Here is a 23,679-nt window from a genome sequence, read left to right as displayed (position 1 = left end):
CAGAAAATGCATATGGAGGGGGAATATATGTGAGGAGAGGAAGGAGGGAGGGCACAAATCTGAGACACAGCGGCAGTTTTCAAATAATTTGACCTTTCCATTCAAACAGTAATTTGATGTTGGAAATGGCTGTCAATGCTCAGCAAGTTCCAGAGCAGGCGTTTATTAAAAAACTGATAGAAATAAACTGAGAACAAAACCCAAGACAAGGAAATGTGAGAAGAAAACAAAATGACAGTGATTGAGGAAGATGGGAGATATGCCGGAATTCACAAGCCAGTATCTTTTGCTACAAGGTAAGGCAAGGCAAGGCTTGCATGAGGAGTGTAATAACAACAGCTGGCATTTGGAGAAGGGTTATAATCTTCAAAGTACTCTACAGCTTCAAAGTGTTGGGAGTTTTTACCACTAATTAAATTTTGTCATATCCAAAGGGAAGATTTGTTTTACTCATGAGGCATGTGCGGCAACTGTTGAGCAACCTCAAAATTATAGGATAAGCTGCTTCCACGTCTTCTCCAAGATGTAGGTCAATGTGAAGAATATGATCTCCTGCCATTTCAGGACAGGTTGGCAGTGGAGTTCATTTGTAACACCTCAGGCATGCTAGCTTTCACAGACTCTCACAGGAACTGTTTAAGGAAAAGCTAAAACCTTGTGATAAGGCCCTCCCTCCCATCATGAATAGGGGACAGCACTGCTTTGAAACACACCGGATGGACCGAGGGTAAAGGATCAAGACTGCAGGGGGCCTATAACAACAGGCAGCTTGGGGAAAGATTAAGTAGGTCATGCAGGCCATTGAACAGAGCAGTCCAAAGACTGAGGAACTAGAAGCACTAAAATAGAACAATGTCCAAAACCAGCTAGATGTTAGGGTACTGACAGGACAGCTCTAGGCTGGGACACTTTCCCTTCATTTTGGGAGAAGCAGGATGGCTTGCGATCCAGCAGATCCAAAGTGTCACCCTACCTGCCTCAGTATGCCCCCTTTCTGCCAGTAACTCTAGGACAGCAGCAAAATCAGGGGAGATTTCTGTACAAACAATGGGGTAGTCTGGGAGGGTGGGACTTCCTTGCCTGCTCATGGACTATCCCCCCCCCCACAAGCAGGGAGGGGTAGATAACAGGTTGTTTCTTGTCATGTTTATTTTTTAATTGTGATCCCTTTCCTTAGAAGGGAAAATATGGTATTAGTGTTCTACAACATGGCTCTGCACATCATGTGTCATCAAACTCTTAAGCTTGTATGCTTTTTTGCAATGAACTTGCAGACATGCAGAATACCCACAAGTTTGTTTATTATGTGAGTAATTTTCTTCCCTCTGGTGTCTACCACATAAAGTTGACATTCCATGTCTTGGCAATACACCAGGGAACTGACAACCTATTCTCCCTCGATAGATTTGCTTTATATTTTAAATGTAATGGAACGAAACATGATGTTTTAGCAATATTCTGTGGTTGCTTTCAGAGTGCTGCGCTCTCTGTTCTTAAAAAGACAAAGTAAACAAACAAATTAAGAACTTTGGTTTCTGGAAGCTGAGGTTTTTAAGGCACCAAACTTGGTGCTTTTGCTGTGGGGCTTCTGGAGACCACAATCCATCTTGATGATTCTCTCTCATATGACCCCTGTGGCTTGGCCTTGTCCCTTCATTGTCTATCAGAGCTGGCATCTATATCTCAGGAAGGGTCACCAGAGGGGGGTGGAGCTGCTTCCAGTCATTTTGAATGTGGTGTGTTTTGTTTTAATGTGTGTGAAGGATACAGAGTCAAGGCAGCCCCTGTTGGGGTACCTTCGCTCCCAGACCAGAGACCCAAAACACCTACAGCGAGATCCCCCGAGAGTGCACTACCTAAATATAAGGATGTGGAAGGTTTACAGACTGCAGTGGTCTCTAGCCCCAACACAGGTTCACAGATGCAAGGCAGCGTCATCACGGCAGTCTGGAGTGGGGAGAGGAGCCTCAAGGACTTGATGTGAAATAGCCTACTCCTGGCAGTTCCTGGATATAAAGGCTTTACCCGAGGGAAGGAGAGGGAATAAGGAGGAAGAAAAGACAGGAAAAAAGGCAACCAAGGGAGACAACAAAAACCTTCTGGAAGGAGCGGGGAAAGACACCCTTGAGGAAGAAGTGACAGAGGCAACAGAAACAGAAAGCAAGAAAGAGAACCCGAAAGAGGAGAGTAAAGGCTTGATAGCTAAGACAGAGGGAAGAGAAGACTCCTGAGAGAACTCAATATTGAGGAAAGAGAGGTATAGGTATGGCCTCCAGGAAGTTATGATTTCTCCTATTCTAGTTGTGCATGTAAACTTGGAAAGAGAGGGAGGAATTTCCCCCAGAATGCATGGGAGTGGCTGGGGGTCTCAATATAATACTTTCATACATTCTTTTTTCTATGAGTTCCTTGACATTCTAACATTAGCAAACATATGCCTTTGCTTCTTTAATATTAATCCAATGGAGCTGACTCTGGTATCAGGACAGGATGTGATTTTTCTTTTCTGGCTGGAATCCCTCCCCACCCTTCTTTCTCTGTCTGTCCCAAATGCTACCCCCACCAGCTGCTGGATAGCACAAAAGACCCCACACTTTAAAAGTGTGCATGTCTTCATCAGAATATCAAGGCTGAGAGGCTCCAGTGCATGGAGGTACTTCGCTATGAAAAATGTCTGACACCTAAACCAGCTTGGTACTCAAGGTACGCCAGTTCTGGCACTTACCTGGCATCATAGGGGGCAAAGGCACTGTACTCTGTCTGGCTACCGTTGCCGCATACGTCTGAGGAACTGAAGGCTGGAGATCATTTTCTTTGTCGTCTTCTGTCCTTCCCACATCAAGCAAACTAATTGTACAGGAATCAGGGGAAAAAAAATTAAAGTTAGTATTTACCCTACCCATTGTGTGTGTGCATAGTTCATTTGAAGAGAAGTAATGGATAAACTGGCTTGGTGGAGAGGAAGGCCTTGGGTACTTTTTGATCCACTGGTTTGCCAATACAATGCATGAAGGTAAAATCATGGATATATACCGAATCAGCACTCAGGATGACAGTGGCACCTGGAAGACTGGATGGGCAATGCTTATCATCATCCTCAGAACGGCAGAGCTGGAAGAGAGCCTATGGATCACGGAGCCCGTCCCCTGACAGGGAGACACAGTGGGGGAATCAAACTCAATCAAACCTCTGGCTCTGCAACCAGAAACCTAAAACACTGAGCAATCCTTACACTGGTGTAGGCTTGCTGTGGAGGAATGGGGCGAGGGGACTGGTACAACAAGTGGCCACATCTTTTCAGCAGTGTAGACAGAAAATACATATTCCAGTAGGTATTCTTATCCATGATGTTAGTCACGTTTCCCTTCTTTAATTATGCCCATTTAGCATCATCCTACCACCTCTGAAAATAAATCTTCATTTTTTGTTAAAGATAAAAAGTTATCTTATAGTTCATTATTGCTTTTTCTTCACCGTGGAACAACTGCACCTTATCCCCAGTCTAGGAAAAAAAAAGAGAGAGGCCTTCCTTCACAAGCAGAAGGGAACACTTTGTTGCTCTGACACCACGGGGGGTTGTCGTTTTTTCACACTAAGCAACGGTCCAATCCCAGTGTCTAATTTCCCTGTAGCTGGCCACAACCACTTCTCTACCTTTTCCCCCTGAAGAGGAACCAAACCTAATACTGAGCAACTAGCAACACAGAGGGGTCACCAGTGCAAGCTTGAGAGGTGCCTTGAAGCATCCAGAAAGGATGGGCACAGGCTTCATGCCATGGCCAGGAGGTGGGCAGGTCAGGGAGATTTGCAAGAGACAGGCGTGCCAGAGCAGGGCCCGATTTTAATTTCCAGGGTGACCTGTACATTTTACAGCACTTTATAACTTGAGAGTGCAATTAATTCCTGGGTGGGTATTTAAGGGCTTGCTCCAAAGACTGTGTTATTTACAGGCTGATTTGAATTCAAATAAAAGTACCAATGCGAGGCATGCAGGCAACTTCCTTTCACCTGCAGGCACCACGCATCCCGCTATGCCTGACCAGATTACAGACTTAACCCATCAAACTGCTCTTTACCTCCAGGTAGGCAGCTCCACTCACATGAATCCATTTTGCTGCACAGATTCATCTTTGGTGTGCATCCATCTTTGCTCCCCTTCTCCCTTGGGTGGGCACAAGCCCACAATCTGGAAGGCACCTATGGCTACAGAGAGCACTGCCTGTCTATGGCCTTCAAATTGTGTACATCCTTATAATCCCATTCAGCTGAAAGAGTCTGATGATCTCCACCTAAGCAGCTTTAGTTGCCTTTGCAGTCGTATGGTTAAACTATTTGTAAGACTGAAAGAGGTTATGAACAAGGAATTCTATTCAAAGGAAATGTAGTTTATCAAGTAGATGGCCAAATTACTTCCACCCACAATACATGAAAAAGCATCAAGGAAGAGTTTTATTATGGCCTGCAGTTTTCCTCTTTATGCACCAACATTTACACCCCTCCCCCACACATTCATTTTTTCTATAATTCTGTTAACAGCAGGTATCTAACTACCTGTGTTTCTTGATTAAAACACACTCTCCTCCATCTTGAGGGTCCAGGTTGTAGAAGTAAAGGTGCCCATCAGATGTTGTAACCAAGAGCCGAGGCAGCTTTTGTATCCTATGAAAAAATGCACAGAAGGACAGCTGAAATGAACATAGGAAACTGCCTGATTTGGGGCTAAAATCCTGTTGCGGCGCCATGCCAAAGGCATAAGCTTTGGAGGTGAATTGCCTCAAGTTAAGAAATCTCTGTAGATTAAGTCAGGCAATTTTGTCATAGCAAATAATGCTTACAGAGATTTCTTGAGACAATTCACTTCCAAAAGTTATGCCTTTGGCAAAGCACTGGAACAGGATTTCAACCACTATGTTGGACTATTAGCTAGCAAAAGTGATTGGAAGCAATTTTCTGAAGTCTCACAAAAAGAGTTTTTCTTCTTCTTCTTCTTCCAAGCCTATCTTTTATTTATTTATTTATTTATTTACAATATTTTTCAGCCGCACCATTGCCAGTGGCTTCTGGGCGGCGTACAACATCAAAACCTAAAAACATTAAAAACATTTTAAGAAACAGTATAAAATACCATATATTAAAATATTTCTTAAAACAATTAAAACATTAAAAGTAATTAATTAAAATGCTGGGTGAACAGAAAGGTCTTTGCCTGGCGCCGAAAGGCCAAGAGTGTCGGAGCCAGGCGGATCTCTCTAGGGAGGGTGTTCCAAAGTTGGGGGGCAACAACCGAGAAGGCCCTATTCCGACATGCCATCCCCTTCACCGCTTTCAGGGATGGCACCTTCAGAAGGGCCTCCTGGCCTGATCTTAGAGGACGGGCAGGCTCATATGGAAGAAGGCGGTCCTTTAGGTAACCAGGTCCTAAGCCGTTTAGGGCTTTATATGTCAAAGTAAGCACTTTGAATTGGGCCCGAGCAGCAACCGGCAGCCAGTGTAAATTTTTCAGAACCGGCGTGATATGAGTCCGTGCGGCGGCACCACTTACCAGCCGCGCAGCCCGGTTCTGTGCCAGTTGCAGTCGTCGGACCGTCTTCAAAGGCTGCCCCACGTATAGCGCATTGCAGTAATCCAGTCTGGTTGTTACCAGTGCATGAGTGACTGCTGCCAGGCTCCGCTCATCCAGGTAAGGGCGAAGTTGATATATTCTCCGCAGCTGTAAGAAGGCACCCCTGGACACCGAGTCCACCTGGGCTTCCAAGGTCAGACTGGGGTCAAGGAGCACCCCCAAGCTGCGGACCCTATCCTTTAGGGGGAGTGTGATCCCGTCTAAGGTAGGGAGATGGCCCTTTAACCTATCTGGCGGGGCACCTACCAGCAGCACTTCAGACTTGTCTGGATTGAGCCTCAGTTTATTGACCCTCATCCAGACCATTATCGAGTCCAGGCACGAGTTCAGAACGGTGACTGCCACACCTGGATTGGTAGAAAATGAGAGGTAGAGCTGGGTGTCGTCAGCAAACCTCCTAACGACCTCCCCCAGCGGTTTCATGTAGATATTGAACAGCATGGGGGACAGTATAGAGCCCTGAGGAACCCCATGACGCAACCGCCATGGGTCAGAGCTACTGTCCCCCAGCACCACCTTCTGGACTCGATCAGCCAGGTAGGAACGGAACCACTGTAAAACAGTGCCTCCAATTCCCATCCCAGCCAGTCTGTCCAGAAGGACACCATGGTCGATGGTGTCGAAAGCCGCTGAGAGGTCCAGGAGAATCAACAGGGATGCATTACCCCTGTCTTTCTCCCGGCAAAGGTCGTCATACAGGGCGACCAAGGCAGTTTCCGTCCCATAACCCGGCCTGAAACCCGATTGAAATGGATCTAGATAATCCGTTTCATCCAGGAGAGCCTGGAGCTGCTCAGCCACCACACGTTCCAACACCTTGCCCAGAAAAGGGAGGTTTGCTATTGGACGATAGTTGTTCACTAGACCTGGATCCAGATTAGGTTTTTTTAGGAGCGGGCGAATCACTGCCTCCTTTAATGGGGCAGGAACCACTCCCTCTCTTAACGAGGAGTTGATGACCTCCAGGATCCAGGTGCAAATTCCCCTGGCAGATTTCTTTATTAGCCATGATGGGCAAGGGTCGAGTTGTGTAGTGGTGGCACGAACCGATCCAAGCACCCTGTCCACATCCTCAGGTCGCAACAACTGAAACTCATCCAATAAATTATGAGCACTAGACACAACCATGGGCTCTGCATCAACAGTGGAGTCCAAATCTTTGCGAATCTGAGCAATTTTTCCCTCAAAGTGCGTAACAAATTCGTTACAGCGAGCCACTGAGGAGTCCAGGACCTCCACCGAACCATTAGGTTGAAGAAGGTCCCGGACCACTCGAAATAGCTCTGCTGGACGACACACCGAGGAAGCGATACGGCTGGAGAAATACTGGCGTTTCGCCAGCCGTATTGCCACAGAGTAGGCCCGATAATGGGCTCTAAGCTGTGTTTGGTCATAGTCGCAGCGATATTTCCTCCATCTGCGCTCAAGCCGTCTCCCCAACCGTTTCATGGCCAAAAGCTCCTCTGTGTACCATGGAGCCTTATAGGCTCTGCGGGCAGGGAGAGGGCGCCTAGGTGCGATCGTGTCAACCGCCCGGGCCATCTCCTTGTACCACAAGGCGACCTGGGCTTCGACAGGAGCGCCGACCATATCAGCTGGAAACTCCCCTAGAGCATTCAGGAATCCTTCAGGATCCATAAGTCTCCGGGGGCGGATCATTTTAATTGAGATGTAGGTGATCAATCCTGCAACCTTCTGGATGTAACACATATGCTGTACTATTGAACTATTGCCCTGACTTGGTCATGTCATCTGTCTGCCTATCTTTGGCTGCTGTGAGTGCTCTTTGGTAGTTAAAGAGAAAGTTCTAATTGTTCCTGTGAAAGCAGAGTCCTTGACTGTGCAATTACTGTGTAATTCTCTCTTTAAATAAGGGAAAGTAGGAAGAAAATGAATAAGATGCTTGTTCGCTCTCCCCTTCACTCACTCACTCACACACACACACGGAACATACACATACATACACCCTGAAGAAACTACAGAACACTGGCCTGAGTCTGTAAAATGTGAACTAACAAGTTATTAATGCAGAAATTTTCACCTAAATAAAAATTTCCCAAATTTAACCGCTGGAAACAGGAGCAAGAACTCCGGCACAATGGTTGGAATGGGGCAAAAGACAGATCATTTATCTGTTAGATTCTTGCCAAGTGATCCGGCTAGGAGAATCCTCAACCTATAGAATACTATCCACTAAAAAGAAAGAATTGCAACGTACCCTTTCCCCCTTCAGACTTGGCTAATTTCACTCCTAGTCAGCCTTCACATGACCATGTCTCTCTTAAAGTGGTCACACAAATCATCATCATTATTATCATCATCTTGGAACTGCACAGCTGGAAGGGACCCTATAGACCAGCGATGGCGAACCTATGGCATGCATGCCACAGCTGGCACACAGAGCCCTTTCTGCAGGCACGCAAGCCTAAGTCGCCAGATCGCTACTCCCCCCCCCCGCACAGCCGAACCTGAGAAGGCGGCTGCAGCCGCAGTGCTGGCACTTCGACAGCTGAACCAGAGCAGACAGCACTGGCAGCAGATCTGGAGGCACATTCATGCCCGGGATTTCCCCTTCCGCCACTTCAGGTTCCGCTGCCACCGCGACACACCGCCTGCTGGGGTTGGTTTGCTTTTTCAGTTTGGGCACGCAAGCGCAAAAAGGTTCACCGCCACTGTTATAGTCTGTCGAGTCCAGCCCTTGTCTAAGAGACACAGCTGGGGAATTGAACTCTCAGCCATGAGCAGACTCTGGAGCCAGAGACCTGAACACTGAGCTATCCAGCAGTTCAATGAAACAGCAACAGTGAACTGCGATTCTGTATTGCCTACATTCTGTCCTCAACAGAATACAAAGAAAGATTTACTCGGCAGATATTGGAGCAGTAATATTGAGCATATCTGCTGAATAGTTAGGACAGAGCTATCCTGCACAGGATACAGCACACAGGAAAACCTGATTATAACCAGAAAAAGCTGTTGCTGTGCAGTTACTAAAGGCCAGGGGCATAAACCCAGCACCTCCAGATGTTTTGGATGACAACTCCCTTAATCCTCTTATCAGCTGTAGTAGCAGGTGGTGGTGGAAAGAGTAGTCCAAGAGAGCTATAGAGCCCTATAGCTCGTCTGCCTCTACCACAGCCATACGTACGTGGAGAGCACACAGATATTCCTTTGCCCAGAGATGTTCAAACGCACGGTGGCAAAGGCCCGGTCCTGGCTCATCATTCCGGAGACTTGAGAAGGGAGGTAGTTGGTGGCAGCCATGAACATCTTGCCCATGTAGCCACTCCAGGAGGCAGCTTCTTCTGGACGGCTAGAAGAAAGAAGCTACCAGTTGAGAATGTTCCCAGTCTATTACCTGTAACAAAGACCATTATTATGGCACTCCTCTCCCCCACCCAAATACTAAAAACCTGTGACACCAGCAGCCCTTATTCTTCCTTTGTAACACTTTCTTCTTTCCCTTCTTTCAGCTCTGGCCCCAGGCTTCTCTCAGTCCAGATGGACCTGGATTCCTCCCTAGTGCCTGCAACCAAATTCTGTTCTCCCCATCCTTTCTGCAAGTCCTAACAACCCCATTCCTTAACCAGGGTGCATCTTGCTGTGTGGCTTCACAAATGGTTTTCAGCCACGGTGCCTCAGCAATGCACAAACCTCTGGTGTAGTCTCTTGCAAAAAAACTAATGTGGAATCACTTGTGAAAAATCTGTTTGAACATCCGTATGTCCAAATCCCAGTGACCAGCTGGCCATGATGGCTTAGATGTGCAGTAACCTTGTTTCTTCCTTCTGCTCCAAGCTTTGCTGGGCCAGATCTTACTGTTAGTACTTTCCAATAAGACTTCTGTTCTGCAGACATCATGTCTCATTCACAGGATTTTACCAATAATCCTGTGTGTGGCTGGCCAAATGTCTTCTACGTGAACGTTTTTCTATACCCCTTCCTAAATCTCTTTTCTTACAGCAAAACATTCTGCTAAGGAGAAAAAGATGGAAGATCTGTACAAAGCCACCTGAGTGAAATTCCATAGCTATCCAGGAAGCACACCTTGATTGCCTATAACCCCTGCAGTAGGATGCTTCCCTCTGCTTCGAGAGAGAGAGAGAGAGGTGCCTCTTCACTTCTTCCTTTCCTAAAGGCAATCAGTACTCCAATAACAGCAGTGGCTGTCAAGAAGGGGCTTGCTTGATTTAACTGGACTCCCCCTGGGATACGCAGTCCAGTCTTATACCCACCTGTCTGTGAGATGTTCCAGTTTAAAGATGTGCACAGTCTCAGTGTTGCTTGATGCACACAAAAATTGTGAGTCCATACTGAAAACAAGAGAGCTGATGTTCACATATCTAAAATCAAAGGGGAGAAAAGAGGTGGTTGCAGCTGACACAGGAGAGACCGTGGCCACACTAAGCTATGGTCAAAACAAACAAATCTGAGAGGCTGATGAGAAAGGATGGAAATCAATGCTGTATACAGATATGAACAGTGCTCCACAATGCTAGTTTTTTGTGGTCTGCAGTATCATTGTAAGCAATAAGTACAGTAGTGCAGAAGACTGGTTTGGAGAATAAGTTATGAAGCACCAGCTTCAAAGTTTCATCACAGGCATGAATTCATGTAAGCAAGTCACAGGCCCCGCATCTCACAAATCTGCTACATGAGGACAACCACTCTGCCCCACCATGTTCTGGTCCCATGCAACATTTGCAAATAGCACTCAGCATCGATAGAACTAGTGGGAATAGGCCTGCATTCTCCAAAGGATCATGAAAACTAGCCCTAACCTTGAGATGTTTTGCCAAAGCAAGTATAATACACCACTGGAAACCTTGCATCAATGCTGTGCCTGGTAGGTGCACCAATTCCCTGACAGAAAATATGACACCTCTACCATATTACTGGAAGGGAGGCAGTGGGACCACTTGGACGGCCGCCGTGTGCTATGCAAGGGTCACTCAGGCCATACAAATGCATTTAATCCCTACAAATGACACAGTTCCCAGGAAAGGACTATCTGAATGTCAGAGCTCATTGTTCTCCAAGGTAATAGGAGAACAGGGACTCCATATGCTGTCTCTAGGCCACAAGCCTGTGAGCGGCAAATTGACCTTTTCATTCCTCTTCTGAATTCATAGAGCTTTTGTCCTTCAGGGACGGAAAACACGCGGATGACAGTTCCCTGAAAGAAAAGAGAGAACGCATGATAGCCGCATAGCAGTCACGCCAAAGCAGCAGTTTGCCTTAGTGCTTTCACAGTAATGTTGACAAGGCACACCAAACTCATAACCAACACATGAGCATTTCAAAGAGAATGCCAGGTACTGGAGAACAAATTAAACATATTCCAAACATTAACAGACAAGACTGAGAAAGACAGAGAGGTTCTGATCTTAAAGGTACTGTCGTCATTCCTTCTGTTTTTGCTCCCTCCCTTTCCAGCACCTTTGCTTTTTGCAAAGTATCTCTCTTTATTGTAAACCTGAGGGCAGGGATGGTTCCATGCTATTGATCTTTACAAGCTGCTGCCCCGGAAGCCTTTTTTGGCCAAAGAATGATTTAAATATGTAAGTGGAAGTGCCAACTCCACTGAATTCAGGGAAATTTCCATCTCAATACACATACACATGAAATCACTTAGACTAAGCTAAAAGTTAAGCAAAATTTGGGGATATGAAACTCAACAGAAGCATCGTTAAATAGAATTAAGCCTCATAGATTTCAGTGGAACTAATTTTCAAGTCTGTATGAGTAAACCACAAACACAGCACATTTCTCAACAAGCTAATCATAACCTGGGACATTTAACTAGATGTAAGATAATTACTTCTTTACCAACTGTCTTAAAACAACAAAAAAGAACAGCTTTTCTTTTCTGTAGCTCCACCATTTCAAGTGAATGGTGAGGTAACAGATGGCTAGGTAGGAAAGTAGATACAGTGGTGCCTCGCTTAACGAGCGCCTCGCTGAGCGATGAAATCGCTTAACGAGGCGCTCTGGGCCATCGCTGGAGCATTCGCTCAGCGATGGCCCCTATGGCGATTTTTCGCTTTGCGATATTCGCGAAGCGATTCGCTTAGCGAATATCGCATAACGAAGCCGGGGAGAACAGCTGATCGGCGGTTCCAAAATGGCCGCCGGAAGGTCCGCGCCGCATTTTCGCGCCCTGCCCTCGCTTACCGAGGGCGCGAAAATGGCGGCGCTATGGACGAGCCTCGCACAGCGGTGAGTTTTCAAGCCACAGGAACGCATTGAACGAAGTTCAATGCGTTTCTATGGCTTTTTTATTCCTGCACAGCAATGTTTCGCTATAGTGAAGGTTAATCCGGAACGGATTAACCTCGCTATGCGAGGCACCACTGTAAAAGTAATTTTTACATTCATTTTTCACATATAAGACAGACCAGAGTTCAGAAAGCTTTTGTCGAAATTATAACTCCCAGAATTCCCTGGCCAGCGCCCACACTGGCTGAAGGAATCCGAGAGCTGATGTTCTCTTGAGTAACATTTTCAGGCTCTGATGCAGACACAGAAATGGTCAAAACAAACCATATTGCTTTATAGCTCATGATGGGCTTAATAAAGTTAAGAGAATGCTGGAAGGGTTGAAAAGTTCTCAGTTTCCAGATATTCAAAATAAATTCTTTAAAAACGCTGCCCTGGAATGTGTTTTTCCACACTGTGGGCATGGCAAATATACCAGCCATCTTTAAAAAGGAGTAATTTGCCAAAAGAGATTTAAGTGGTTATCAAAATGAGTCTTCTGAAGTACTCCTCTTCCTGGAAAAGCCAAGCAGTCTTTCGTTGTTACCTCAGAGGGCCCACCTCTTCACCCACTCACCTTTTCCGAAGCACTTGCTAGCTTTGATCCCATGGAGTTGAAAGCGAGGGCAGCAAGGGGGCCGTCATGGGCAGAAATCGAGCACACATCTCTCTGTTAGTAGTAGTTGTTGTTGGGACAAAAATAAAATATAGTTAAAGAAGAAGCTAAAGATAATCTCCATTCATAGAAGAAAACAGTGCTGTCCAATTACAAGGTTTTCTTCAAAATATGTAAATATAACAGCACTGTTTTTTAAAGCAAATGCACCAGTCTTTCTAGCCACCTTCTACTTCTTATTATGGGTTGGGAAAAACCACCTTGTTTGAACCAGTGAACCTTTTCCTCTGAAGTCTTCTCTAGGTACCACAGTGAAACATATAGGCTTCCTAAAGCAAAAGTACTGAGTTCTTCCAGGCAACAAGCAAAAGTGTAGAAAATCAAGAGTCATGTATCACTGCATGGAGCATGTTTAGGTGTTTTTGATTTGGTACCCAGCACACAAATTCTTTCTCTCCTTCTCTATGCAAGGCTGCATTCACATCATTCAAAGGAAACAGACTCTCAGGCAGTGTTCAGTTTGGGGCCTTCTTTGCCTCTCTGAAGTGCACACACTATTGAGACACAGGCCTTACAGGATACATTCTGTTTCTGCCTCATGTTCGCTGGAGACAGGATCGTGATAAAAGAGTGACGTGCTTTCCACAAAGATTTTGGCAGCAATAAAAAGCACGGTTCTCTCCAACCATGTTTTTTCTTCTTTTTGGTAATTCATTCTATTAAGCATATTCACCAAAAATAAGAATCTATTGTCGTCATGCAATTTTCTTTCTTTTTTAATGTCCAAGACATGATCACATAGCCAAATGAATGGCTTATGTAACCCTGTGATTTTATTGTTCCCCATGTGATTAGTGATTGACTGATACTACAAGTGTAATTATTCTTAAGAAGAAGAACCAGTACAGGCACTCCTCACTTAACATACCTGTTTAACAACTGCTCAGATTTACAACCCTTTATGACCCTCATAAATCCATGCTTACGTCTTCGCCATGACCCTTTATTGCTCCTTTATACACTATTATTGCTCCTCGCTTATCCACCAGTTTGATTAACAACCTAGACATAAGGACGGAACTTAGTTGTTAAGTGAGGAGTGTCTGTAATTCCAAATGGAAGGCCGACAAGAAAATAGACTAGGGAATAAATAAAAGTGATTGTTGTCACAATTTAGGAGGCTGTCAGTTTGAGACACTTTTGTACCTACCAAATTGTTCCCGTCGTACAAAACAATCTCGCCAACAGTCACACTACCGGGGTATGCCAAGTACGAATTGGAATGGTTGATAGAAAGGGCGCACAAACCTAGAAAGGGGGAAAACAGTAGTGTCAGGTGGAGATTTTGCTCACAGTATAAGCAAGCTGCTCAAAGAGAGTAGCATGGGCATGGCCTCTTGTGGAGGAACTTGCCCTGCACCGCTGAAGTGCTTTTGGCCCTAGGATGGGCTGGGAGATTGACTGGGATGGCTAACAAGATTGAATTCTTCTGACTCTGGTGACACCTGCAGGTTAGCCATGGTACAACGCCATTCAGTGTCCTCACTGAATACAAGGCCGCATTCTGTTTTCATCCCTCTACAAATCCATCCCCTGCTTCATATGACACAGCTTAAAGACACCACCACCCACTTTTGGACTACACCAGAGAGACGCTGCTTGGGTTCAGGGGCAATATGCTTTCGTCCAGGCGACACTGTGCTACAATTGTCATACATCCTGAATGTACACAAGGGGAAGCCCTTTTCTTAGCCCACTATGGAAACAGTGGGCTAAGAAAAGAGGCCAATCCATTAGGGAGAAAAACATATCTACAATGAGAAGGGGGGAAGGGTCAGTGCAGGGCCTGGGAAGTGACTTGACCCATGAAAACTTGCTTTTTGTTTTATTTTTGTGTGTGGTCTAATAAAGGTATCACCTGCTCTTGCATTTGTGTAATTTAAAGAACTCCCTAGATTTTCTTGATCACAGTCCTGTTTCCAGTGTCCTAAACTAAACTTGATATGCAAGGGTGAAAAAGCAGCAAGATGACACATGGAATATTGTCTCTCTTTTTTTCTGGCACAGCTCACATCCTTCCTTTGACAGTCTTGAAATCTTAATATATTCCAAAAGGACATGCCTGAGAAAGTGCAAGAGGCAGAGGCCTAGCTGAGAAATAGTTGATAGGCTCTGGTCTTGACGGTCTTTCAAACTCTGGTGTGGGATCACACAACTGAAAAATGTACCACAGAAGAGTCTCTGGAGCTGGAAACGCAAGGTGCTCAGCTAGCCATGCACATCCCTCTATTTCTGCAAATAGTATTTCTATCACATGAACTCCTAGCTCAGATGGATTCTTCCACCAGTGCAGGGTGAGACCAGAGACACTACACTGCTTGATGAATCAAAGGAAGACCTCAAGGTGTTCTAAAAAGGGTGGTGGATACCAGCAGAATTAAAGAAATGTGTGACAGAGAAGTAGGCTTGTAGCCTATTATATACTTCAAGAAACAGTTCCTATTTTGGTATTACTTGATGGAAGGCACAAAAGGCAGACTACACTTGAGCTTTCCAATTTGTAGACAAAAGCTTTTTGAGGAATGAGAAGAGGAGACCCACATGCTTCATTTTATAGGACATCTAATAAAAGAGTTGAGAACCATTAGAATGGAACTCCCTGTCCATCCCTATGCATAGAACTATCTGGGACTCAGATAAATGCTTGCTATAGCCACTGGTAAAATTTAAGAGAGCCAAATATTCAAGCAGCAAGAAATGCCAGGGCCCTGTGTTTTGACAGGACTCCAAGGGTTCAAAGGCCCAAGGACTCCCAAACAGGTGGTACGTGGAACTTTTCAAAAGGAAACAGGGCATAGTATCTTTCATGCAAATGCTTGTGCCATGCTGATTGGCAAGCATTCAAGAGTAGGGCAGGATTTCCTCAGTCCCACTATAGTCTGGCAGCATCTTCTGACTTTGATATCAGTCCCTTTATCCATTCATGGCCAACAACTTTATCGTCTTCCACTAAGATCCACTGTACGGAACAAGGCAACAAAATGAGAGGGAAGAAAAGATGGTTCCAGTGTTGCTCTTTGGACATTTCCTCACCAAGAGAAGTATGCATAAACGAGCCCTTAGACTTAAGGTGGGGTGGGGTGGGCCCCCAGGAGTCCATCAGCATTAGGCTGCACTGCCAACAATGAATTGCAGTTCAACTGCCTGTAAGGTCACACATTCACCCACCCCTCATCTAGAGCCTCAGTCCTGGCTCTTTACCCAGCTACTGACACAATTGGTTCCTTTCTGCTGCTTGTGCATTTCGACACAAAATTCCTTATACCTCTTCCATCCTACTCCCACCAGCACACTTAAGCATCATTGTTTCATCAATGGATTCCTCAATCACAGGGAAACCTCACCCTGAATTAATCATGGAGACTTCAGATAGAGGTCTGCATACTGGCAGGTGTCACACATTTGTCAAACTCTGTGAGCATGCTTAATGGAGGAAGCAGGAAAGGGAGAGAAGAGACAGCATAACTGCGGATGTCACACGACACAGGAACGTGCAATACGTGAGCCAGATAAAAGGAAGGACTGATGCTGGACAGCTCTTAGAAGAGGAAGACCTTTAGCTTCACATATACAGTGGTGCCCCGCTTAACGATTACCTTGTTAAACGATGAATCTGCTTTACGTTAAACGATAAATCAGCTATTGCAATCGCAAAATAATGTTCCTATGGGCTTTTTTCATTTGACGACAATTGGTTCCCTGCTTTGGGAACCGATTGTTCTCTTAATGATGATTTCCAAACAGCTGATCGGCAGGTCGCAAAATGGCTCCCTGCTGTTTTCAGCACTGATTGCTCACTTTACAGGCACCACAAAATGGCTGCCCTATGGAGGATCTTCACTGGATGATGAGGTATTTCACCCATTAGAACACATTAACCAGTTTCTAATGCATTCTAATGGGTTTTTTAATTTCGCTTGACGACGATTTTGCTTAACAGCAATTTGAATGGAACGGATTACCGTCATCAAGCGAGGCATCACTGTATACAGAAAGCCACACAAGAACATTGAGTGAAGCCTGCTTCCTGCGTTCATTTGGATATTACTTTGGATCTAAAGAATCTCAAAGCAAAACAAACAAAACTGGCTGGGTTGTGACTCAGTTCGAACTTTTGCCTGGGACAGCCAAGCAGGAAACCAAGCTGTGAAGGGCCTGGGAAAGAATTCAGCTGCCTGGAGTTGAATTTGGGAAAGACCAAAGTGCAGAATTGCTGCACCACTGTGTAAAAAGAGCCTTCAAAGCTGAGCAGCCTCCCTGTTTAGGCTTCAGATGACGTGATATCAGCTCATTACCCAAGAGGCAAAAACAAAACATTCCTGAATATTCCATGACAGTTTTTGCAACCCAAGTGCACAATGGAGAGCTAATACAAACATGCACTTGTCCTTCTTCTGAGCTACAGCTACGTAGCATAATATGGTCTGGAGAGGAGGCAGCAACTGTCAACAAAACCATATACTGTATAGCCCTTAGACCGGAGGTGAGGCAAGCCCTCAGGATCTGTAAGCTTGGATGCCAACTGCCAAGGAAAAAATCCCCCTGCCCACCTTCTTTGCATGGCCTTGCAGCAGTTATTCAAAAGCTAAGCTGAAATACAGATTGGTACAACAAGCCCCATGACAAGCTTCACTTGAAAGCCTAAGTATTTGATTAGATTATGATTCTGCATTCTTTGAACAGAAATAGGGGGAAGTTAAGATTTTTACGGGTGAAAGGCTCTTATCAGCTGCATAAGAGACACAGTTTACACAGTCAGGTTAATACAGAAGGCCTTTCTCTGCTGTGAATAGTTATTCATACTGTTTGTTTTGTATATTTCTTTATTTGTATGTACAGTGATGCCTCGCATAGCGAGGATTAACCTTCGCTATAGCGAAACATTGCTGAACGGGACAGGGAAAGCCATTGGAATGCATTAAACATCGTTTAGCTTTAGGGCTTTAGCTTTAGACTTTAGCTCTGCTTTTAACACCATTATACCCCACAGATTAATAGACAAACTTAAAGATCTTGACTTTCCAGATTCTATCTGTCTGTGGATTTGGGATTTTTTAACAAATCGTCCACAAAGGGTTAAACTGAATGACTACATCTCTACTGACAAGATACTCAGCACTGGCACTCCACAAGGCTGTGTCCTTAGTCCACTACTGTTCTCCATTTATTCATCAGATTGCACCAATAACCATCCCAGTAATAGGATTATCAAATTTGCAGATGATACTACACTAGTAGGACTTATCTCTGGGGATGATGAGTCTGCGTATCGGGACGAGGTATTACAGCTATCCCGCTGGTGCAAAAAAAATAATCTTTTATTTAACATCCAAAAAACCAAGGAATTCATAGTGGACTATAGGAAAAAAAGAGCAGACATTCAGCCACTGTATATAGATGGAGTTTGTGTGGAACAGGTGGTTGAATGTAAGTTTCTTGGGACTATCATAACAAATGACCTGACTTGGAGTGCAAACACCGCTGCGTTAATCAGGAAGGCACAACAACGGTTGTATTTTCTAAGGATTCTTAGAAAGCAACAATTGACTGAGAGTTTGTTAATCACCTTCTATCGGAGTTCAATTGAGAGTATATTATCCTACTGTCTCTGTGTATGGTTCACGAGCTGCACAGTGGTAGAGAAAAAGGCAATTCAAGGGGTGATCAAGACGGCCCAAAACATCATTGGCTGTTCACTCCCCTCTTTGGAAGAATTGTATAAGAACAGATGTAAGAGGAAGATATCTAACATACTGAAAGACTCCTCTCATCCGGGATATCAGCTCTTTAAACTATTACCATCAGGAAGGAGATTCAGGGTATTGAAAGCAAGGACAAGCAGATTCAAGAACAGTTTTTACCCAAGTGCAGTATTGAGTTTAAATGCGGGGCCATAAGTTTTTGGTGGACTTTTTAATTGCTGAGAGAAAACGGGGTATCTATATTTGGATGGTGAAAGTTGTGTATATTTTAACTTTTTTTTTGTAGTGTTGTCCAGTTTTACCTTTGGGAAGAGCACCTCATTTCGTTGCACCCACTTGTGAGCGCAATGACAAATAAATTTCTTATGTCTTATGTCTTATGTCTTAATGCGTTCCAAAAGGCTCCTTTACTCACCGTTCAGCGAAGTTTCCTATGGCCGGCAGCCATTTTCGCGCCCTCGGTAAGCGAGGGGAGGGTGCGAAAACACTGCGCGCGGCCATTTTGGGGCTTCCGGGGGCCATTTTGTCCGCCAAACAGCTGATCGTCAGGGCTTCGTTTTGCGAAGATCGGTAAGAGAAACGCTTACCGATCTTCGCAAAGCGAGTTTCGCCCTATCTAAAAGTCGTTGAATGATCGCATTAGCAATCCCAAAAAAGGGATCGCTATGCGATTTCGTCGTTGTACGGTGCGCTCGTTAAGCGAGGCACCACTGTATGAGGAAAAGTAGAGGAAAAGAAATTCCCCGTCAGTTACCTTGAAAGAGTTATGACAACAACAAAAAAGGTATCCAAAGTGATGGTCTTCAGGTTTGTTTCTTTGTCTTTAAAAAACAAACATACCTTATTCCATGATTCCTCTTAAAAGTTTTCTTAATATCTTAATTTTTCTTCTTTTAATTATTAACAAATATAGTGTATCTATGGAACTGTTAACATTATCAGAGGTTTATTGTAGATAATATCAGCATTAACTATTTTAGAAACATATTTAAAATAATTTTGCTATCAAGAGTTCCCTTTCTCGGTTGATGCCTTTTAAAATGCACATAAAGAATTCCATTCTCTGGTCCCTTGAAAGATGTTCCTGTGAGTCTACATTTTCATAAGCAGAGAGGCAGGCTCCCTGTGGAAAAAGGCCTGGTAATGGAGAGCTCTCTGCCCATGTCCACAACCTTTGTATTTCTTCCCTCACCCCTTAGTTTTTAGTCTTTAGTGAAGACATGAATGTTGCTGTCCTTCTTAAATACAAAGACTTGTCCGTCCAAATTCACCTCTGCCCTCTCACTCTGCATGTTTCAGCAGTGAATGGATCTGTACACTCAGTTTCCATTTTTATTAATGGGAGAACAATTCTCCATCAGACCAGCAAGAGCTGGCATAAGAAGAGCAGACGTGCAAAAACTCTCAGGGGACAGTTGTACTTTACACAGGCCCCATTTAAGGAAATGTGTGGTGCTCCAGATATTGTTTGATGGCAACTACTATTACCTCCCTCCCACAGCACAGTCAGGAATGAGGGATGTTGGGAGCTGAAGTCCAGCAACTTCTGGAGGGCTTTAACTTCCCTACCCCTGGTATTGACTCAACAGAAAAGAAGAGTAATCTGTAGTGAAGCCATCTAAAATAGTTGTTGTAGGTTTTTTGGGCTGTCTGGACATGTTCTTGAGGGTTTTTTTTTTCCCTTCCTAATGTTTCGCCTGCCTCTGGCCGTCATCTTCAGAGGACAGGAGTCAGAACTCTGTCTGTGCTCTGGTGCAGTTTGTGGGATACTGTAGTTGAGTACTAAACTGCACCAGAGCACTGACAGAGTTCTGACTCCTGTCCTCTGAGAATGCCAGCCACAGAGACTGGCGAAACATTAGGAAGGAAAACCTCAAGAACACGGCCAGACAGCCCAAAAAACCTACAACAACCATTGGATCCCGGCCGTGAAAGCCTTCAAGAATAAAGTACCATTCAAAATAGTTTACTGAAACACTGTGTAGCTTCCTCAAGCTAGAGAATCATTTAGTATCCTGGGCCACAATTTTCCAGTCTATGGGCAAAGATACAAATGTCAACCTGCTGATGTTTGCAAATGTCACGGTAGTCCTGCCACTGATGAGGTGCACTGAAATGCTTGTCCTAATACAACGTGTTCTTTCTGTGCTAGCTATGTCATTTGATAAGGGGTCAAACATAATATTTTGGAACTACCAGCAGATTGCGATACTTTGAGATACAAAATAAGGAAAACATCAGCTAAGGTTGGTCTCAGATAGGGGAGGGCAGCATGTGGATCTCTTAGGCGTTATTATGTTGAGGGTCCCATCATTCCTCAACATTGGTTACATTGGCTTAACGCTATTGGGAGTTGCAGTACAACAACATCTGGAAAACTATAGATTGTCTAAATGTATCCAAGTTTTCACAAAACTCTGCTTATTCTGGGAAAGCCTAAAAGTGGTACGGTTGGAAATACAAGGCCTCCCAGAGGAAGAACAGAAACCCAAGTGGCAGCATACTTTACTGAAGTGCCATTTTAAGGGCACCAGAGAAACTCTAGTAGCAAGACTAGAGTCTAGTAGCAAGACTGTGCTACACAAGGCAATTTCCTGGCAATTCAGACAGCATCTCAGCATCTCATTGTTCCTTTACTTGACAATAAGAGGCTTCTATTTTATCGGTGGACGCAGTCCACCATGATGGTGTGACAAAGAGTCTCTCTTTACAGAGTTCAGGATTAAGCACTGAAGTTTCCAAAGGACTGAACGCCAGAACCAAAGCCACTGAGGAAAGCAGGAAAGAGTGGCAGGAGAGAAGGGCAGCATTACTGCCATTTAATCTTCCCTGTGGTTTTTGTCTAACTCAGCTGATGCTCAAACTGTGGTCAAGCCTCTGCTGAAATGTCTTGGTTAAGAATGCTCGAGTGGTGAAGTAGCCGATTTCCTAACTGCTGACACTGAATAGAGTAGCAGAAGAGTAGTAACCAGGCTGTAAAAAAAAGTTCAGGGGATTTTTAAATTTATGAAAAGAAAAACACCACATGATTTTGAGAATCTCTCCACCAGAACACAAAATGACCAGAGGCGAACTTTTTTGCAGTAACCCTAGGAGAACAGTGAGCAAAAACATGTTGAGGAATGTTTAATTAACAGAAAAATATTATATATCCCTATTCAGAAGTAAACCCTCCCAATGGAGATTACTCCCAAGTACAGTAAATGAATATAGGACTTCATTCTCTCCATATCCAGACAAGAGGAGGGGAATTGGGGTGAATTTACCACAGAGCATCACTTGGTTTAAGAGCTCACTGATTAAAGGGGCCCTTTATAATAAATTAAAAAACAAAGAATGAGCATCACTCTTGGTCTCATGCCTGAGTGGTGAATGGGAAAGATGACTTCTTGACACATTAAGCTCCCACTCCAACTCACCAAGTGTTACTAAGCTGGAAGAACCAACATTTTGACCTTTGTATGAGGCAATCAGCTGTATACTTCTTCGGCTACTCTTCTCTGTCTCAACTATCTAATGCATTCTTAAGTGTCCGGTCTGGCGTTTTTAGGCCAATCAAAATCCAGCTCATGTCACTGAGACCCAAATGTCATCCATTTATTTCATCCACAAGGCCAATGCAACAGCCCAACACATAACAGCTCCAGAAGCTCTTTAGATAGGCTTGCTTCAGTGAAATAACCCGGCTGGGTACAAAGAAATTAACAAATGTGTCATTTTACACATTGGCCTACTCATTTAAGCCGAGTTGCTTTATCTGAGCCATAGATCTCAATCAGACTGATGCTGCACACACATGGGCACATGCAATACCACAACGGGATGGGATTTTGCATCTGGCATCATGCTTAAACCAGGCCAAAGGCAAACCTCCTTGGCATCGCGCAATCACGCTGTCTGAGTGGCATATTATTTATGTCTAAAAAGAATTCCAAGCTGCACACCGAGCTACTCTGGAAGCCAAAGCAGACTAGAATTACAAATAGTATTTCCCCCTCCAACCATAGGCTACACTTTCTGCATAATATCTTATTCTATGATGGGCTAATCTACACAAACAGATTTGACAAGGCTCCAGCAGAACCATATTCATCCAAAAGATTACCCACTGAACCTGCAATAAAGCAAGCATGTGTACGATTCACAGCCTAACTCCAATGAAAACAGATATCAATAAATACCAAAGTCCTATTTACCCCCCAACTACATCTATCCATGGAGTACAACAAAGGGTATCTCTACTCTGTGCTGCTTGGGATGCAAAAAGGTGTATTTGTCAGAAAGACAGTAGTTCTCTGTAACCAACAGACACTCCATGTACACCTTTCCTGTCTTGCTCGTGTGGAATTGACATACCAGCTTACCCAGATTATCAAGGAGCTAAAACATGAACAGGTAAAAAGAAAAAGCATTTACAAGTAGGGCAACAGAATCCTGTCCACATAGGTGTATTCTGAGGGGGAGGCATGACTTTGGCATACATTAACTTCTCCTCTTAAAAAGTATTTTAAAGGTGTTTAGATTACATCATCAGGTACATTGTAGTAATGCTGAGTGCTGCAACTCATTTTTTAAAACTCATTTTTTATTACAACGCTCATGGTCAAGTGATGAAAGACAAGCGTGTCTGTTTGCAGAGAGCACAACACAGAAGTGTTGCCATACTTTTTGGGGAAGGGAACACCATAAACAGAACTTTTAAAAGCACATAATTGAAACATCCTATTATTGTGCTGAGACCGAAAGGAAGGAAGCTTTGGAGGGTGAGCAGACATCACAGTAGCAGTGTCTTCCTGTTGTACTCTGATCTGACTCGCTCTCCACTGAATGAATGCATCCTGACACAGCATCAGTGTGACATCTGAAGCCCTCCAAACTTCCTTCAGTTTCTAGAGTCCCCTCTGATGACTTTCTAGATTCTGTGGACTAGGTTTGTAACAGTGTCTGTAACAGTAACTAGGTTTGTAACAGTTAGCAAAGTCTTCCCCTTGGGTGCCTCCAGATGAGGCTTTTGTTGGGTTATCATCCTGCCTGGTTTGCAGAATTTTACACAAACATCTAGACAATGCTATTTTCCCTCGCATTTTATCACAGCCTCTTCCTTTTCATAACAGAAATTGGTTAAAGAGGAAAAGGCAGATCAGTTGGACAATATCTTGATCTTTTACGAGGCACCTTCTCTCTGAGAGCACCTTTGGACTTTTCTGCATCCCCTCTGCTGCTAAGGCCTCAGAAGTGGAAACACTTCACTCTTCTGGGCTGGTGGGAAGCAACAGAGGAAGATGAGCAGCAGGAAAATGGCAGCAGGGTGAAATGGGCAGAAGCATCAACAGTGTCAGGGAACTGCTGACCAGGCTGAAGCTGGCTGCCACATTTCCCAGCAAAGATCGCCACCACCACTGACTAGCGCCAGTTTACAC

General features: G+C 44.4%; 1 protein-coding gene across 5 annotated transcripts in view; it reads right to left on the bottom strand.

The window, feature by feature from the left end:
• WIPI1 (WD repeat domain, phosphoinositide interacting 1) overlaps positions 1-23,679 on the bottom strand; it is a 78,046-nt gene that overhangs the window by 5,410 nt on the left and 48,957 nt on the right. For all 5 annotated transcript variants that reach the window (XM_072990799.2, XM_072990798.2, XM_072990796.2 and 2 more), the window contains 7 exons: positions 13,708-13,805; positions 12,459-12,551; positions 10,729-10,799; positions 9,859-9,966; positions 8,772-8,936; positions 4,552-4,659; positions 2,726-2,847 (listed from right to left, as the gene is read on the bottom strand). In XM_072990799.2, the coding sequence (XP_072846900.1) occupies positions 2,726-2,847; positions 4,552-4,659; positions 8,772-8,936; positions 9,859-9,966; positions 10,729-10,799; positions 12,459-12,551; positions 13,708-13,805 (765 nt within the window). The remainder of the gene's footprint in view (positions 1-2,725; positions 2,848-4,551; positions 4,660-8,771; positions 8,937-9,858; positions 9,967-10,728; positions 10,800-12,458; positions 12,552-13,707; positions 13,806-23,679) is intronic.

The sequence above is a fragment of the Pogona vitticeps genome, chromosome 2 (genome assembly GCF_051106095.1).
Source record: "Pogona vitticeps strain Pit_001003342236 chromosome 2, PviZW2.1, whole genome shotgun sequence".
Lineage (NCBI taxonomy): Eukaryota > Metazoa > Chordata > Lepidosauria > Squamata > Agamidae > Pogona > Pogona vitticeps.
The sequence above is the reverse complement of the archived record's forward strand: the minus strand, read 5'-3'. Positions and strand labels throughout refer to the sequence as shown.